Here is a 17,850-nt window from a genome sequence, read left to right as displayed (position 1 = left end):
GTCCATCATCTACTTGCTCTAGCACAGGGGTACCAAGTAGCTACAGCTGTTGAAAAGGATGTTAGCCTCCCATCGGAGTACGAAGAGTATAGTGAGGTGTTCAGTGAAATCAAGGCTGCGTCATTACCACCTCACCGTGAATACGACTGTCGTATTGATCTGGTGGACGGTGCAGCAATACCCTCATGTAGAGTATACGCCCTTTCGGAGCCTGAAACAAAACACTTGCAGGAGTATTTGAGAGAATTTTGTGCCATGGGGTTTATTCGTCCCTCGCGGTCCCCTGCGGCCACACCTCTGTTGTTCATAGCCAAAGCCAACGGGGAGTTGCGTACCTGTATCGATTATCGCCTGTTGAATAGGCAGACAGTTAAGAATCGTTATCCGTTGCCATTCATCCCTGTACTGTTGGACCAAGTAAGGGAGGCCAACATTTACACTCGGTTGGACCTCCGGGGTGCGTACCATCTGGTGAGGATCCGCAGTAGGGATGAGTGGAAAACAGCCTTCAAGACTCAATACGGGTTATTTGAGTACCTAGTAATGCCGTTCGGTCTTTGCAATGCCCCTGCGGCGTTCCAGTACTTTTTAAATGACGTGTTGAAGGATTATATAGACCAGTTTGTCATCGTATACATCGACGACATCTTGGTGTATTCTAGGTCTATTCCTCAACATGCTAGTCACGTCATTTTGGTTCTGAAGAGGCTACTGGATAACAGCTTGTATTGCAAACTTAGCAAGTGCGAGTTCGGAGTAGATGAGGTGGAGTTTTTGGGAGTCATATTGAGCCCCTTAGGTTTCCGAATGGCAGATCGTAAGGTGGAGGCAGTTCAGCAGTGGCCAACTCCCAAGAGTGTGAAGGAGGTGCAATGTTTCTTAGGTTTCTCAAACTATTACCGAAGATTCATAGCACAATTCTCAGCAGTGGCTGCTCCGATTACTCGTTTGCTGAGAAAGGGGACTTCTTTTGAATAAACGACCGAAGCGGACGAGGCCTTCAACAGGTTGAAGACTGCGTTCAGTACGGCCCCCATATTGAAACATCCCCAAATGGACGTTCCATTTGTGGTAGAGGCGGATGCCTCGGATGCCGCGGTCGGAGCTATCCTTCACGCAAAGGGACAAGAACACTGGACAATTGCACCCGGTGGCTTTTTTATCAAAAAAGCTATCCTCCGCTGAAGCCAATTATACCGTGGCGGAGAAGGAATTGTTTGCCGTAAAGAAGGCCTTCATGGAGTGGAGGCATTATTTGTGGGGTGCGAGACATTCCATCACGGTATATTCGGATCACCGGAATCTGGTCTATATGAAGACAGCTCGCCATTTATTACAGAGACAGATGAGATGGATGTTGTTTTTTGCGGGTTTTGACTTTGTGGTCACGTTCCGTCCAGGGGCGGACAATAAGAAGGCTGACTCACTGTCAAGACAGACAGAAAAAGAAACATCGATACAAAAAGCACAGGGCATCATACCCTCTGAGAAAGTGTTGTGTGCGAATGCAGTAGAGCAGTTTGTGTCTCAAGTGGTGAAGCAGAAAAGTCCAATACAGTGGTCCGCTTGGGCGAATCAGGATCCCAACAGAGCATTGACACATGAGGTACCCTTATGTAATGGAAAGTTATATCTACCCACGCATTCCCTCAGGTTGCAAGCCTTTAATTGGTGTCACAATGCAGTAGTGGCAGGTCATTCAGGTAATAAGAAGACTCTTCTCCTGATACAACGCCATTTTTGGTGGGATGGTATGGGTAAGGACGTGGAGAACTGGGTAGGACAGTGTGAGGTGTGTGCAAGGGCCAAGGGGGAGCAGTGTAGGTCGAAGGGGAAACTCATGCCACTTCCAACGCCTTCTCATCCCTGGCATACCATTAGTGTGGACTTCATTGTGGGGCTGCCAAAAGATCAAAACTGCAGCGCCATATTAGTGGTAGTGGATAGCCTTACAAAAATGGCGCATTTCATACCATGCCACAATCTTCCCACAGCCAAACAAACTGCACATCTGTTGTTGACCCAAGTGGTATTCCTCGAGTCATCGTATCCGACAGGGGACCCCAGTTCATCGCCCGGTTTTGGCACATGTGGTGCAAAGCCCTACAAGTCGAGGATGCCTTGTCCACCAGCTTCCATCCTCAATCGGATGGACAAACTGAGAGGATGAATCAAACGCTCAAGAAATATCTGAGGTGTTATGCGAAAGAGGCGGAACAATCATGGGTCTCTATGTTGTGGCTGGCGGAACTGTCCTATAATAACTCCTGGCATAGCTCCATCAAGGAAACACCATTCAGGGCTAATAACGGGTTTGATGCAAAGACCTTGCCCATAGTAATACCATGTGAAGTGCAGAATCATCCCTCTGTGGCAGCGCATGTGGAGGAATTGACAAAAATCCACAAAGTCATTCGGAAGACCTTGAATCAATCGAAAACAACTTACAAAGCATGGGCGGACAAACATCGACAGGATGGGCCGGAGTACAAGGCCGGTGACAGAGTATGGCTCTCAACTAAGAATATCCGATTCCGCTATCACAGCGTGTTTCATCCTCGTTTTATCGGGCCCTATACCATACTTCGGAAGATCAATCCAGTGGCATACAAACTGAAACTACCGGTACACTTGAGGATACATCCGGTATTCCATTGTAGCTTGTTGAAGCCAGCAGGGAGGGCAAAAATGTCAGCGGCTCCTCCTATTCTGAGGGATGACCAGTTGGAGTACGAGGTCCGGAGGATTCTGGACTCGAGATTCCGCCAGGGTACTCTGTGGTTTCTCATTTCATAGAAAGGATACCAGCCTGAAGATGATTCCTGGGAGCCGTGTACAGCGGTTCATGCTCCTAGGGCCGTTCGGGAATTCTATCGCAGACATCCAGGGAAGCCGGGCGCTAGGAGGCACGGTGGAGGGGGGCATACTGTCAGGATCCGACCTGTGCCTACCCAATGATAGTTCAAACTACAAATCCCAGAAAGCTTAGCGAGCATCGGTTCGGAATGAGATCATAAAACTCCGTGAGAACAGGAGTGCGGTGCACGTAATTTTGTCTTTTCGGAGATCAGAGATTGGAAGCTTCTGTGACTATCTTCTGGATTACAAGTGCTCCAAATTGTGCTTTCCGTAACCCGCGGCTGCGGGGTTACCTTATCCTTGGAATTCGAGTCTACCCGAACCGAGAGACGCAGGATTGCACCCTCTCGTGATTTTCGGGAACTGTGTTAGAACTCGTTTTTGCGGCATTCGGAGAGACGCCGGATTTCACCCTCTCGAGTGCGGCGTTTTTGAATATTGTTTGCTCACTGGTGGTGGGATTTTTGGGTTCTCGTGAGAGACGCTGGATTTGCACCCTCTCGAGTGACGCAATCGAGTTGATCTGTTTTGGGAAACAGATCGTGTTCGTCCGACGTGAGAGACGCAGGATTGCCCCCTCTCATGGTCGGTGTGCCATGGTATGTTCAGAATGACATTTACTTCCTTCTTCATTTCCTGTGACTGGTAAGAACCGCATAACTGATGGGGTGTGGTTCAAGAAATTCCATCCGTAGTAGCTGGTGAAGAAGGTACTTGGTATCAAACCAGAACAGTCATAACTTTTATAATTCTTGTTTCCTGTTTAACTTTGTGGCCTTGTTATCGGTAACATTCAAGCCAAAGTAGAACCTTTTAAAGTAAGGGACTGGAAAATATCGGGTATGTATGGAAACCCCACGCCAAGATATATAGTCAGTGTTTCGGGAGGGAAGTGAATGTAACCCCGTGTGTGTATTCTTGTATTTTCCAGAAAAGTATCCGGGTGTTGAGAGAAAGTATCTTGTATATAGAAGGGAGAGGTCCTGAGAAGCATCAGGTAGGAAAGAAGTCAGCAGAGAGATCTAGTGAGGAACATAAAGAATAGGGTTCTCCTCTTACTGTGTGTTCTTTGTGTCTTTACAGAAACCTCGTCTACAATCGTTTCCAGTCCCGGACCTTTTATCCCTCGCCTGCTTACTATCGTGCTCGGTGGTATTTATTCCCAGAGCACGGAGAAAGCTGGAGGTGGAACCCATATAGCATCTTCCGATCCTGAGGAGCCGTTGGACCGTGACAGAAGCGTTCCATGATTACAGTGGGCAATCATTAACAGAAGATACAGGCATACATTTATTTGTTGATAGGTATGTGGCTAATCTCCTACCGGAGATTGCAAAACGATTAAAGGCGAGTGAAAGTTCATGGACCACGGCAACCCCTGCTTCTTTATTGACTATGGCTCAATACTATGAACGACAGGAATTGGAGGCAAAGGAAAGTAGTGATAAGAAAGTGAAGTATTTGAAGACGAAGGTAATGTTGGCTCAGGTCCAGGCCACGAGGGGAAACAATAGGGGTAGACAAGGATCGTATAATAATGCGCCTCCTCCCCTTTCAGACATCTCTGAGGACCAGTGTGCATACTGCAAACAGTTTGGACATTGGGTTTCGGATTGTCCGGTGCTGAGAGAGCAGCGTAATCTGCGTGGTCGAGGAAGTGGAACGTCTAGGAATAATTATGGAGGATCGAGAGGTGGAACGAACGATCGAGGAGGGAGTAGAGCAAGGGGTCGTGGACAGACAGACTATAACACGTTCGATAACCACAATCAATATCAGATAAACGAGGGTGGCTCTGCTGAGTCACGCGACGAGCACCATGCATAGGATTGCGTAGGATGGGGTGTGGAATCGGTTGAGGTACCAGTTGATCAAAGGGGTCCATATATAGAAGCACATCTCTTGGGTTCCACTGATCAGTTTCTGGTTGATACAGGAGCTACTCGTAGCGCTTTGTCCAAATACTTGGTTCCAAGGGCTCCCCTGTCTGGCGAGGTAATTACAGCTATAGGGTTCGATGGAACACCTACTTTTAGCCCACTGTCTCAACCTGTTACATTTTATGTTGATAAATTTGCTGCCCCATGTCCCTTTTTGCTGTCCCCAAACACACCAGATAACATTATGGTACTCGATATGTTAAAACATTTTCGAGCTACTATTCGCTGTGCTCCGGAAGGAGTGCGGGTTGTGTTGAATGAAAATTATCCCGAAATTGAGCGAGTGTGTCTTCTCCAAGAATCTGAAGTGTTAGCCTCCCTACCAAAAACGCTGTGGGCCACTTCTGATACTGATGGAGGACAGATGATTATTCCTCCAGTGTGTATTACTGTAAAGGAGGGAGTATCTCTGCCACGTGTCCCACAATATAAAATTTCGAGGGAAGGCGAAATTGCTTTGATACGTATTGTGAATGATTTGATTACAGCGGGAGTAGTTGAGGAAGTTCCCTATAATGTTTGTAACAGCCCAATTCTTCCGATCCTTAAAAGAGATACAGATGCTAAGGTTTACCGTTTTATCATTGATTTGAGGGAAATCAACAAGATAGTAGTGCCTCAGTACCCGGTGGTGTCTGACATCACCACGTTGCTTACGTTGGTTCCACCGACGGCAACTACTTTTACAGTCATCGATTTGAAAAATGCATTTTTCTCGATTCCTGTACATCCTGACAGTCGATATCTTTTTGGTTTTACATTAAATAACAAATTGTATAGATTCTGTCGAGTTCCTCAAGGGTATACAGAAAGTCCTAGCATCTATAGTCAGGCTTTAAAAAGACAGCTTGATTCCTTTGAATTACAGGCTGGAGTGGCTCTTATTCAGTATGTGGATGACATATTACTTGCAGCAGACACGCAGGAACAATGTGAGAAAAGTACTTTTTCCTTGCTTTCCTTCCTTGCTAAAAATAATCATAAGGTTTCGAAGAAAAAGTTACAATACTGTAGACCCAAGGTGACGTACCTCGGTCATCTTTTGTCTAAGGAGAGCCGTGCATTGACACCAGACCGAATCCAAGCAGTTCTAGATACACCAGTCCCCCGTACTCAGAAGGATGTTCATGCCTTCATAGGTCTGATGTCTTTTTGTAGGCAATGGATACTGGGTTTTTCTCACATTGTTAAGCCTTTGTTAGCATTGTTGTCCAAAGATACACCGATTCCCATTGAATGCACAGATGAATGTCAGAATGCTTTTGAACAATTGAGACAAGCTCTTTGCTCTGCACCAGTGTTAGGTACACCTGATTACACGAAGATCTTTACATTGTACGTACACGAGAAGGATGGGTGCGTATTGTCAGTCTTAGTGCAGACACACGGAGACAAACAGAGACCTTGTGCATATTTCTCGGCGGTACTCGACCCTGTGGCTCGAGGATTGCCTGGATGTTTTCGAGCAGTTGCAGCAACAGCAGTAGCTATACGACAAAGTGAGGGAATAGTTTTATCACACAAATTGTTGGTGTTAGTTCCCCATGCGGTAGATGCGTTGTTGAATCAAACGAAAACACAGCATCTAACTAGTGCACGCCTAACAGGATATGTGCTAACGTTGTTGGCGCCGCACATCACACTAAAACGATGTGCTACACTGAACCCCGCTACTTTATTGCCGTATCCTGTTGCTGAGACCCAGAAGGAAGAACAACATGATTGTGTTTTTCTGACTGAGGAACAAACAAAGGGTCGTATCGATTTACAGGATACACCATTTCCAGATGTAGATGGGGAACTGTGGGTCGATGGATCGTGCGTGAAGTTACCAGATGGTACGACTTCTGCAGCCTATGCGATCACGACACTTAAGACAGTGGTAGAAGCAGCACGAATACCCCAGAAATCGTCTCAAGCAGCGGAATTGATAGCCTTAACGAAAGCATGTGAGTTAAGTGCTGAACTATGTGTGAACATTTACACGGATAGTCGCTACGCTTATGGAGTAATGCATCATTTTGGCCTACTCTGGAAGGAACGAGGGTTCTTGACTTCCCATGGAGTACACATCATGCATGGAGAATTGGTACGCGATCTCCTGAATGCATTATTGTGTCCAAAGAAAGTAGCGATAGTCAAATGCAGCGCACACAAAAAGGTGACAGATAAAATAGGACAAGGCAATGCATTTGCAGATCGCATTGCGAGAGAGACTGCTATGCTACAAAACAATTCTCCCATGTACGTGGTGAAATCACAAGCTGAGCGATGGCATGATGCTAGAGAAGAAATATTAGACATACAGAGGTCAGCATCTGAAGCAGAACTTGTGAGATGGGCCACTGAAGGAGTGTTGGATGATGAGGGTTGCTGGCGTAGTAAAGACATGGAAAGATGGAAATTACCTATGGCCTATTTACAAACAATGGTGCAAATGACACATGGGCTGGCACACGTTGGAGCTCTCGCAATTACTAAATTGCTTACACGGGTTTGGGAAAATCCTGAGATTGCTAGTACGGCTAAGAGAGTGGTTCAGACCTGTCTGATATGTTTACAGCACAATCCTGGACAAGGGACGTATACTCCTAAAGGAGGGTTTGTTCCACCTACTGCACCATTCAAAGTACTGCAAATGGATTACATCCAGCTGGAGCGCTGTAATAACCTCAAGTATGTCTTAGTGGTGGTGTGTGCCTTCAGTAAATGGATTGAGGCCTACCCCACGAAAGATAATACAGCATTGACAACAGCTAAGGTGCTACTCAAAGAGTACTTCCCACGCTATGGTGTTTGTAAATTTATGTGGAATGATAATGGTCCTCATTTTATTGGGAAAGTTGTGGAGTACGTCCTGAAAGGATTGGGAATCAAGCAAAGATTCCACGCTGTCTTTCACCCACAATCAGCAGTTTTAGTAGAAAGGTATAATGCAACTCTGAAGCTGAAGCTAGCAAAGATTGTGGCATCCACATCTTTGAAATGGCCAGATGCTTTGCCTTTGGCATTGCTGTCTATTCGATCAGTGCCACATTCCCGATCTGGCCTCACACCCTATGAAGTGGTGTTTGGAAGGCCGATGAATATTTGGGGAGTTCCTAAGCCTCGTTTGATACATGATGTGCCTTGTATAATGATGAATGACTATCTGGCACGATTAACAAATGATTTACTTTCTATTCATCAACAGGTTCGAGAAGCGCTCCCTGATAATTCCACTGGTGAGGCTCACGATCTTCATCCTGGGGACCATGTGATGGTCCGTGTGTTCGAGAGGTCCAGCAGTTTGGAACCGAGATGGCATGGCCCTGAGCAGGTGCTGCTTGCGACCCGAACAGCAGTGAGAGTCACCAACAAAAAACGGTGGATCCATTCCACCCATTGTCGTCGTGTTTCCCCGGATCTGGTGAACCCTGTGGTGCTATCCGACTACAGAAATATTTTGGATGCAGAAAAGAGCCCAGCTGTTACGTCCAATAAATCGGAGGGAGCCTTCCCGGACCATATCGTACCTGATGGAGTGAAGTACAATCTACGTCCCAGGAAATAATTTTTTTCTTGCATTTTTTTAACTGGTTAGTAACCGCTCTGAGGTTTGTGAAACGGAAGCCGGGAATATCAAGGGGGGGGGATCAGTTCTGTCCAGTGTGCGACACCCGTCTTGAATCTCGGAGAACAAACCAACGGCAGCCTCAGTCCAGAACTACCTTTTTATTTTTTTTAGTTTGCTTCTGAAGAACATTGTTTTGTGAATCATGGCACCTCCTCCGACACGAAAGGGGAAAATTTGTGGTGCTGTACTGTTTGTTTTGACTATAGTGGTAATAGCAGTAATAGCTTGGACTATAGAACAATTGTTTCCTGCACGAGAACACTTACTGCCTACCACTCCAAGTCCATCCGAACATTTTCATTTTACTTTGCCTTATCATGAAGAGAGACATAGGCAGACTTATTTGAATAACAGTTTCATCCAGATTTTGCACCATACTCACAACATGACAAACATGTCCAATTGTTGGGTATGCGGAATGTTGCCCGGACATCAAAAGAGGGGAGGAACTCCACTTATTCCTCTCCCGTTTTCTCATAATGGTTCTTGCAATGTTTGGTACACTCTTCTTTTCACTTTATGATGGCCAACGAAAGGTGGACTACTTTTTCGGTTAAATAAAATTTGTTTTAATGACAAAGATGGCTATCCACAAGCTGAAGGAACTAAATTTGAGTGGGAAGAATACCGTCCGGACAATGTATCTACACCTCGTATTTTTACATATCAAAGACTCATAAATGTGTCGAACTCACATGTGATAACTGTTATTGATACAAAAGCAGATCTTTGCATTAGAAATAAAGGAACAATCCCTGTAGGCCGAAGTGAATGTAATATCACACTTACATTTGATACACCAAATGGAATTGCATTTGTAGCCTCACGTAATACATATTTCATTTGTGGAAATAAGGGATATCATCGTCTTCCACTGGGATGGTTAGGAGCCTGTTACATAGCTTTTGTATTGCCGCCTGTATTTATTGCTCCACCTATGTATCACAATGACTATGTATTATACCACGATTTCGTACTAAACAGAGTTAAAAGAACATTAGATCTTGATGGAAAGGATCAGACCGATACCTCTTTACAGCAATATGTAGACTTCAATTTGGGATTATTTTCATTCGTAGGAGCTGCATTAAATAGTAGAAAGATAAGACGGCTTACACGCGTTGTGGAAGCAGTTGCTAATGAAACTGCCTCTGCTTTGGGAAACATAACTGAAGAATTACAGATTACTAGAATTGTGACGCTCCAGAACCGGATGGTTCTAGACGTGATACTAGCTGATCGTGGAGGAGCATGCCGCATTATCGGCAGTAGTTGCTGTGTGTACGTGCCAGATAATTCACCTTCTGTGTATGATTCAATTACTAAGCTACATAAAATAGCTGCTGAGATTCACCCAGAGAATGGAACTTGGACCTTTTCTAGTTGGTTCTGGACTCTACTTGGTACATGGGGTTGGAAATTATTAACCATTCTATGTATTATTATCGGAATATTGTTTTCTCTTTGTCTATGTATTCAATGTGGCCCTACCTTATGCTCTGTATGTATCACAGCTTGTATCCCGTTCAAACGAGCTATTATTAAGCAAGAGAAACTAATTAACAATGAAGTGCTGAAAATAATGGCGATCAATATTGATGATGAGAACCCTGATTACTTTCGTTATGAGGTAGCTTTTGCTAAACGCTAAAAGGGCCGTCTGTCGTATTTTGGCAGCTCCTAAGTTAGCGTTTAGCTCAGCTACACGATCTTTTCCATTTACTTGACCAAAATGTACGGGGGCCATTTTGAATCCTTTTGGCTTCCATTTTGTATGAACACGCTGCCTCGTGGTCAGCATGCCCTTTCGTCCTTTCTCGATACCCATGGTCGTCTACTTTGCTCAGCAACAGGCTATTTTTAGTACTGGTCAAGCGCACATGCGCATTATACATCGACTGGTCATTCTTTAGGAATGTTAGCACAAACTGACCGGTACTATTGAACTCCTCCCACATGCTGGCTGTGTTCCAAAAATGACCTTATATGTACCTAAAATGTGTAACTTGTAACCGCCTACCTTTTTATTGCTATTAAACCGTATAAAAGAGGTCGCGCACCGATGTTCGGTGTGCTACTTCTTGCATTGCCGAAGGGTGTTGTAGGAATGTACCACCACCCCATGGGGTCTTAATAAACTTGTCTTTTGCATTTTCCAGTGTCCGTGCCAACTTCTATACTAAGGTGTTAGAGAGTTTAGCAGAGTATGTAGGCCTGATTGAACCCAACACCACATACGGATAGACTCATCTCTATAGCCAAACCCCGCTGTATGAACAGACTCCTCTGTACGGACAAACTCCTCTCTAAGGACAGAGCCCACAGTTTTGAACACAAGCTACTCACAATCTTTGTAATTTAATGTAGTTAAGTGTAATTTAAAAACATTTATTTTGAGGGGTGAGTAGAACAATGGAATGCCATGAGTCAGTATTGTATGAATTCCTTTATTATTGTTGATTTTTCTCTGGGTCTGAAGTGAACTGTAAACTCATGAGAACCCCTTCCCAGGACTGACACAGGAATCTCACCTTGGTTTTCAGTTGTAGAGACGTCAGGCACTGAAGCTTCCCACTCAAGGTAGAGGTAGATCTCCCCCCGTGACAGCTTCTCCTGAAGAGCTTCTCCCAGGTCTGCAGAGGTCTCACGTGAGAGTTGAATACCATCCAGTCTGTGGAGCAAAAACAGGTGAATCAGTCAGACCCGGGGGTACTCACCCACGGGGATTTCATACAAACTCTCGGCCCGCCCTCCCTGATGGCCGCCTCTGGGCACACACGCCCTGCAGAGGATCCCCTGTGTCCGTCTGTCATGTCCAGACCTCACCTAGAACGCGCCGCCCAACCAAACCCATGTCTGGAGCAGCACCGGAGTCTGTCAAACCACATGAAGGACCCTTGGTGCAGCGCACACCCTGGACTGATGTGCTTTCAGGCGCTCTTAGATGATGAAAGAAAAGGAGGCTCAGGGCAGTAAAGGCATCGCTGAAGATCACACCCCACAAAAAAGAGAGCGTTACCCCAGTTAAGCCAAAAGGGACAAGGCGGTTTTAGCTCACAAAAAACATGATTCCCTATTCGTGCCGTGCCACTGACCTCAAGTAGGGTACACTGAACCAGGTCACACAACCCAATGCTCAACGTCTAACAAGGCTATTTGAATCAAATCATTTTTATTGCATACAATACAAAAAAGGTAACTGTTGCTTTTAATATTTAAAATTTCTTTAAAGCTATTAATACATCTGATTATCACAATGCATATTAATCTAAACATTAAATAATATGCGTATCTAGTTATCACATTAATTTTGCAAACATGGCAAAGATTGTTTCCCAGAACATTATCCTAAAGAACGATGTGTCAATAAATTGTGTCACATATCAAAGTTAATTCAGAACAATGTGTTGACGCAGCGTTTCGGTGTATCTTTATATTTTCTTGCCACCTTCTTCAGGACTCACTCATAATTCACATCTCTTTCATGTAATTCATAAAAATTAGACAATACATCTAAAAGCAAAGGATAAAATACAATGAACATTTATTTTTAAAATCATTTTTTGTAAACATAGACTCTATTGGTTCAGTGCACACTCTCAAGTCAGGATATAATGATTAATATCCAGTAAGACCAAGTTTCATAATCAATTAGAAACCTAAGTTACTATATTTCTGCTTTTAATTAGAAAGTAAAAAGTTTGTGGAGACCAGGTGGAAAGTCACTTAGAGAACCTTGGTCTATATATTTACTTTTAGTTCAATCTAAAGAAAGTAAAACATATGGGGCCTTATTTATGAAGGCCTTGCGCCGCCGGTGCGTCACTTTTAAAATGGGAAAAAGTGACGCACCGGTAGCGCAAGGCCTTCATAAATAAGGCCCATGGAATCTCACCAAAATGTATTTTAACAGAGAAATTCCAGGTGTGCAGACATATTTTTAAATCGCGTTGCACCTTTACAAAGATATGTTTTCTTCAATTAATCTCCTAGGTAGTATCCTAAAGATAATGAACCCATTGTTAGCCACACCTCACTAATGGTGCATTGACATTATTGCTTAGGATCACTGAGGGAGCAAGTTTTCATACGTATTGAAGCTTGCTTGTATTCATGACTCTTGACTTAACACATAATGTATTAATCAACCTGTTTGTCTTACTAATATTTATAAAACACAACATTATTAGTATCTAGGGGAAGCTTTCAGATGTGCTTTTACTAACAATAACCCAAATGCACTAAAATGGCCGCTTTACGTGGGATTTGTCATTGCGCATGCGTCCGTCACATCTACGTGGCATGACGTATCTGTAATTTGGTGGTAAACCTTTGCTTCTGCGCACTAGTGCCAAAGATGGCCTCTTCAAACCTTGTTCGTTCTGCTTAACCATTAATGCTATAGTTAATTTAACCTTTTCCATGCTCATGACGAGCTGAGCTCGTCATGGGCCGTGGAACGCTTAGGTGCGGGGAGAATTCCCCTGCAGTGCTGAGCATTCCACGGAAGCCAATGCACCTGTGATGAGCTCAGCTCGTCATGAGCATGGGATCGCTGTGCGCGCACCCCTCCCCCCCCCAGCACAGCGGGGGAATTACCCCCGCAGCGAAGGGGATAAAGTAATGGGGTTAGAGTAGAGATAAGTGGCATACAGTGCATTCATTTATATTTGTTTTCTAATATGTTTCTTTTTGATTTTACTGTTAGCTCGTACTTGGACCTGAATAACGATAAAAACTCCATCTTGGAAAAAGCTACGCATGCGCGTCTTCACTTTAAAACTGCTGAAGCACTGGCATTAAATCCATGCCAATGACAGTCTTACTCGTGATGTGCCTGGGAACCTCACCTCGTGAACTTTACAGAGGAAGAACACCACATAAATTGTTATAAATTGCATATCATTTTGCTACAAGTATTGTTGGATGGAATAAAATTACGGGAAAGTAAATTATGGGCGGCAACCGGAATCAATTGAAACCAATAATGAGTGATCTCATTCTGGTATGGTGTGAGGACCTCTCCTCGTCTTTTTGTCCAATCAAACATTGGGGAACTTACACATTTGCAACATTTGGGGGTGGTACACTGCCCAGAGAAAAGTATAACAAAGGTAGGTTTAGATAGAGAAATTATCCGACTTGTCCGGGTAGTTGACCTCTCACTGACCCAACAACTGCTATAGGAGATCGAGAGCAGAGGTGCTGGTGGAGCACTCTGTCAGAAGAATCGGGGTGTTGCTGGGGAAATTATCGATTACCCATTTCGGGGTAAAACTAATTGGCGATTGAGGAAGGGGTGTAACGCTGGCATTGCACTAGTCGAGGGTACCTGTCCTGCACTGCACCTGTCCTGTCCCTTGGCACCGAACAGTCGGGAACCTGTCTTTTGTCCCAGCCCGTGGCCAGGGTTGGTCTTCACACCATTCTTCGTAAATATAATCTGTGTGGTATGTCCTTGTGCCATCTCCCTCTCCAGGGGCGGCTGGTGACATTTGAAAGGGGTAGGACGTAAAATGATTGGCATACTGCGCCGTGAGCCCGAACCACCATAAGAGGAAATTTTGAAAAAAGAGAAGAAAAATGGTGCACTTTCAAGCAAATTTGAGAAAGCAGGAAGGTTAATAAAGCAATTGCCAGCAGTCAGCAGACAGTCACTAACTCACTACACGCACCAGCACTAGGTCTAGTGTGACTGTGTGCGCCGGTGACGTGGGCTGTGCTGCACCTGGGATGTCACCACACACACAGACATGGCCAATCGCTACTTCACTGAAGTCACACAGTGATTGGCCATGAATCTGTAATGACAGGTACACAGGTGTTACTGCACAGTAATTACCACAGTATGTAGAATGGTAATATTTAAAGACTGTAGAAGTGGGTGCCTTAATTCCTCCATCTCTCCCTTCATTCTCTGCTCAGCCTGCCCTTCTCTCTGTCCTTGGCCTTTCCATTCTACCTTCTCTCTTCCTTCCTCCTTTCCTCTCCTCTCCTCTCCCATCCCCTCCCCTCCCCTACCCTCCCCTGCCCCTCTTCTCCTCTCCTCCTCTGCCGGTCACCCTCCCCAGCCCAGACCGCCCCTCCTCTGCTTACCTCCACTTCCTTCATGTACTCTCCTCCCCTTCTCTACCCTTCCCACTACCCTCCTCTCCTCCCCTCCCCTCAATTCTCCTCTCTCTACTCTTCTCTCTCTTCTCTCCTTCTCCTCCCTTCCTCCCCTCATGTCCTCTTCCCTCCTCATCTCTGCTCTCCTTCTCTTCCCTTACTTTCTTACTGTTTCCGTTTCCACACATGCAGCCATGGCCAATCGCTACTACATGGCTTCACTGAAGTCACGCAGTGATTGGCCATACTGTGTAGTGCATGCTACCACCCACGCGCGGCACCCAATAATGGAGGTGCGCGTAGGACCAGCCAATCCTGGCGCTGCATGCAGTGCCAGGATTGGCTAGGGGGGCACAGTTAGTATTCGCCCTGATCGCCCATTTAGACCCGGGGGCTGCCGCGGCCCTGGCGGCCTGAAGCAGCACCCTTGGGTCCCTTGTAAAGGTGGAAGCCTGTGCGCCGCGCATGCTCTGGCTGGTCATAGCCCTGTGCCACTCAAACAAGCTGCCGCAGCCCAGCCGGCGCCGCCCCACCCCCAGGCTTAAGCGGCGTGACCCGTGAGGTGAAGAAGGAGTCGAGGACGGAAGGTCAAGGTAAGGAGCATTGGCAAATACAATTGCATTTTGCCTGCTTAGCGTGCGTGCGTCCATGCGGCTTAGTGGGGCAACGCCCCAGTGGACGCACCGCGCCTGTCCCTCTCGCACCCTTCCCAGGTACTCCTGTCTGAAATTCATCTTGCAATCAATTTTTATATATTCCTGCTAAGAATTGTTTTCTTCCTTCTTGAAAGTTCATTGATCACACTGGTTTGGTTTATGATGATGCAAAATTTACTTAGATACAGATTTAAAACTTTCCCCGAGTCTGTGGTTATTTACAGGTTATGTTTAAATTAACTACCTTATTATTGCTACAACTAACATGGTCCACAGGTCTTATATTTTTAGGATTTTAGGTCGAGTACAACGATGGTTTAAAAAGACTTAGGTCCTGAAATATTATATTGATTGGAGTAAAGGATTACTGGTTCACTTGTATCTGTATACTCATGGGCCCAGGTGAGTATGGTAAACTGGACTAGTAGACCCCACTCCATCATCACACAATCTGCTCACGCAGGGAAGGTGGGACTGCACGTTATATGGTTGTATTCTGTCTCACAGACCTGCCTACTGACTGTCAGGGGCCGGCTGCACCAGCTGCAAATAAAGGTCAAACCGCTGCAAATAAAGGTCAAACTTGCTGCCTACATGCCACCCACCCACAAACAAACAGACACACACACAGGTACACACAGCCACACAGGCGCACACTCACAAATGCACACACACATAGCCTTACAGACACACACACAGGTACACACAGCCACACAGGCGCACACTCACAAACGCACACACACATAGCCTTACAGACACACACACAGGTACACACAGCCACACAGGTGCACACTCACAAACGCACACACACATAGTCTTACAGACACACACACAGGTATACACAGCCACACAGGTGCACACACACAAATACACAGACAGACGCACACACAAATACACAGGCACACAAACACTAGGGGGAATCTCACACTTCCAGCAGTGATGTCATATGAGAGTGACGAGCAGCTGTCATTGGGCTGTCAAGAGGCTGAGACATCACTTTAAGAAAAGATTAGGGGTGTTCCACCGCCTACACCCCCTTCAAGTTACGCCCCTGACTACATACTAGTTATGGGCAGATCTGCACCGTTGTTGACATTTTATTCAAAATACCTGAAAAACAAGCTTTAAAGTGAGCCCTTCTGCACCATTAGGGGGGCTTGGTCGAAACTCAGTTCTCGGACTTGGGTACCCCCTTCACAACCTCTCATATTGAACACATTGTATTTTATTGTCGTGGAATGGATGTGCCTTTTCCACAACATTATAAAATATATGTGTGAGCCCCACCTACGATGCATATTTAGAAATCAATGATGTGATAAGAGTTGCTCAGCTCTGTACCTCAGTGTCTGTAGTTTGCAGCGGGGATGTTTTAGGCCTTCACACAACTTCTTCACTCCAGTGTCTCCCAGCTTTCTATTGTAGCCCAGGTCAAGCTCTGTGAGAGATGTGTTTGTTTCCAGGACAGAGGCGAGGTCTTCGCAGCATGAATCAGTGAGGGAGCAGTGATACAACCTGCAGGAGAGAAGAGACATGGAGAGGAGTAAAGCAGAGCACAGACAGGGGCGTCAGCTTCAGTTTTATCTTCATTTCCTTCCCGTCCTTGACTTACTCCTTTCTAGTGACACATCACACCTCACACATCCGACCACGCCCTGTTTATATAGGAATCTTATGGGGGGAGTTCTCATACTGGCAGAGGCCGTGCTAAATGGACATATTCATAAATATATTAAGACATATTTTAACCTGGAGACCCTCCGCCGTGGTGTGAATGGTCAACTCACAACTGCACTGCAGCTCAGCCTTTTTTAGGAGAAGGCCCCAGCGAAGGGGACGACCGAGGAGGTCAAGACGAAAGCACAGAACAAACGAAGGAGAAGGAGCCTCCACAAACCAGACAAACGATGTCCAAGAAAGACAAAAAGAAGACCAGGACAACCTAGTTATCAACATTTCTGATATCCACCTAAGCAAAATACAGATGAACACTTTACAAAAGGGCACATCATTCGTACCTACTACTAACACGAACCATCTAGAAGTCAATATAAGTTTCTTCAAGTTGATGAGAAAACTCAGATTGCGTCATTTTTTTACCAATGTAATAGGTGAACAACAGGACCAACAACCAAGCAAGGAAGATTCATTGAAAGGTCTCACCACCACCAGTACCTACATGGCCCCAATTAGCCATAAAACCTTGGACCTATTCGAACAACTGGTTAAACAAGACCTCAGTAAGATCAATTACCGCAAAAGAACAAAAAGTAAAAACCTCACCCAGAAAGAACTGGCCACTTTACAAAATATAGCATCTAATCCTCACATCATCTGTCAGAGAGCGGACAAGGGTGGCGCTCTGGTCATCATGAATAAAGAGTACTATATGTCACAAGCCCAGGTGCATTTAAATGATGAGAACACCTATATGGAACTACACACAAACCCCACCAAGGACATCCAAGCAGTATTATAAAACATCATCACAGAAGGTATCAACAAAGGATGCGTGGATGACAAAATGAAAAAATACCTTACCATGAATCACCCTAAGACACCTAAATTCTACCTCACACCCAAGATCCACAAGGACCCCTTGCACCCACCTTGTCGCCCTATAGTATCAACATGTGGCAGTATACAGGAACCGATTGGGAAACTGATAGAT

The 17,850-nt window shown here is 45.3% G+C and overlaps 1 protein-coding gene across 1 annotated transcript in view; it reads right to left on the bottom strand.

Moving 5' to 3' along the window:
• LOC147672889 (NACHT, LRR and PYD domains-containing protein 3-like) overlaps window positions 1–17,850 on the bottom strand; it is a 664,362-nt gene that overhangs the window by 26,215 nt on the left and 620,297 nt on the right. The window contains exons 6-7 of the mRNA XM_086947947.1: window positions 16,521–16,694; window positions 10,947–11,086 (exon numbers count right to left, since the gene is read on the bottom strand). Coding sequence (XP_086804073.1) covers window positions 10,947–11,086; window positions 16,521–16,694 — 314 coding nt within the window. The remainder of the gene's footprint in view (window positions 1–10,946; window positions 11,087–16,520; window positions 16,695–17,850) is intronic.

This window comes from Lissotriton vulgaris, unplaced genomic scaffold, assembly GCF_964263255.1.
Source record: "Lissotriton vulgaris unplaced genomic scaffold, aLisVul1.2 SCAFFOLD_723, whole genome shotgun sequence".
NCBI classification, from domain to species: domain Eukaryota; kingdom Metazoa; phylum Chordata; class Amphibia; order Caudata; family Salamandridae; genus Lissotriton; species Lissotriton vulgaris.
Note: the sequence above shows the minus strand (reverse complement) of the source record. Positions and strands in the feature narration are given on the sequence as shown.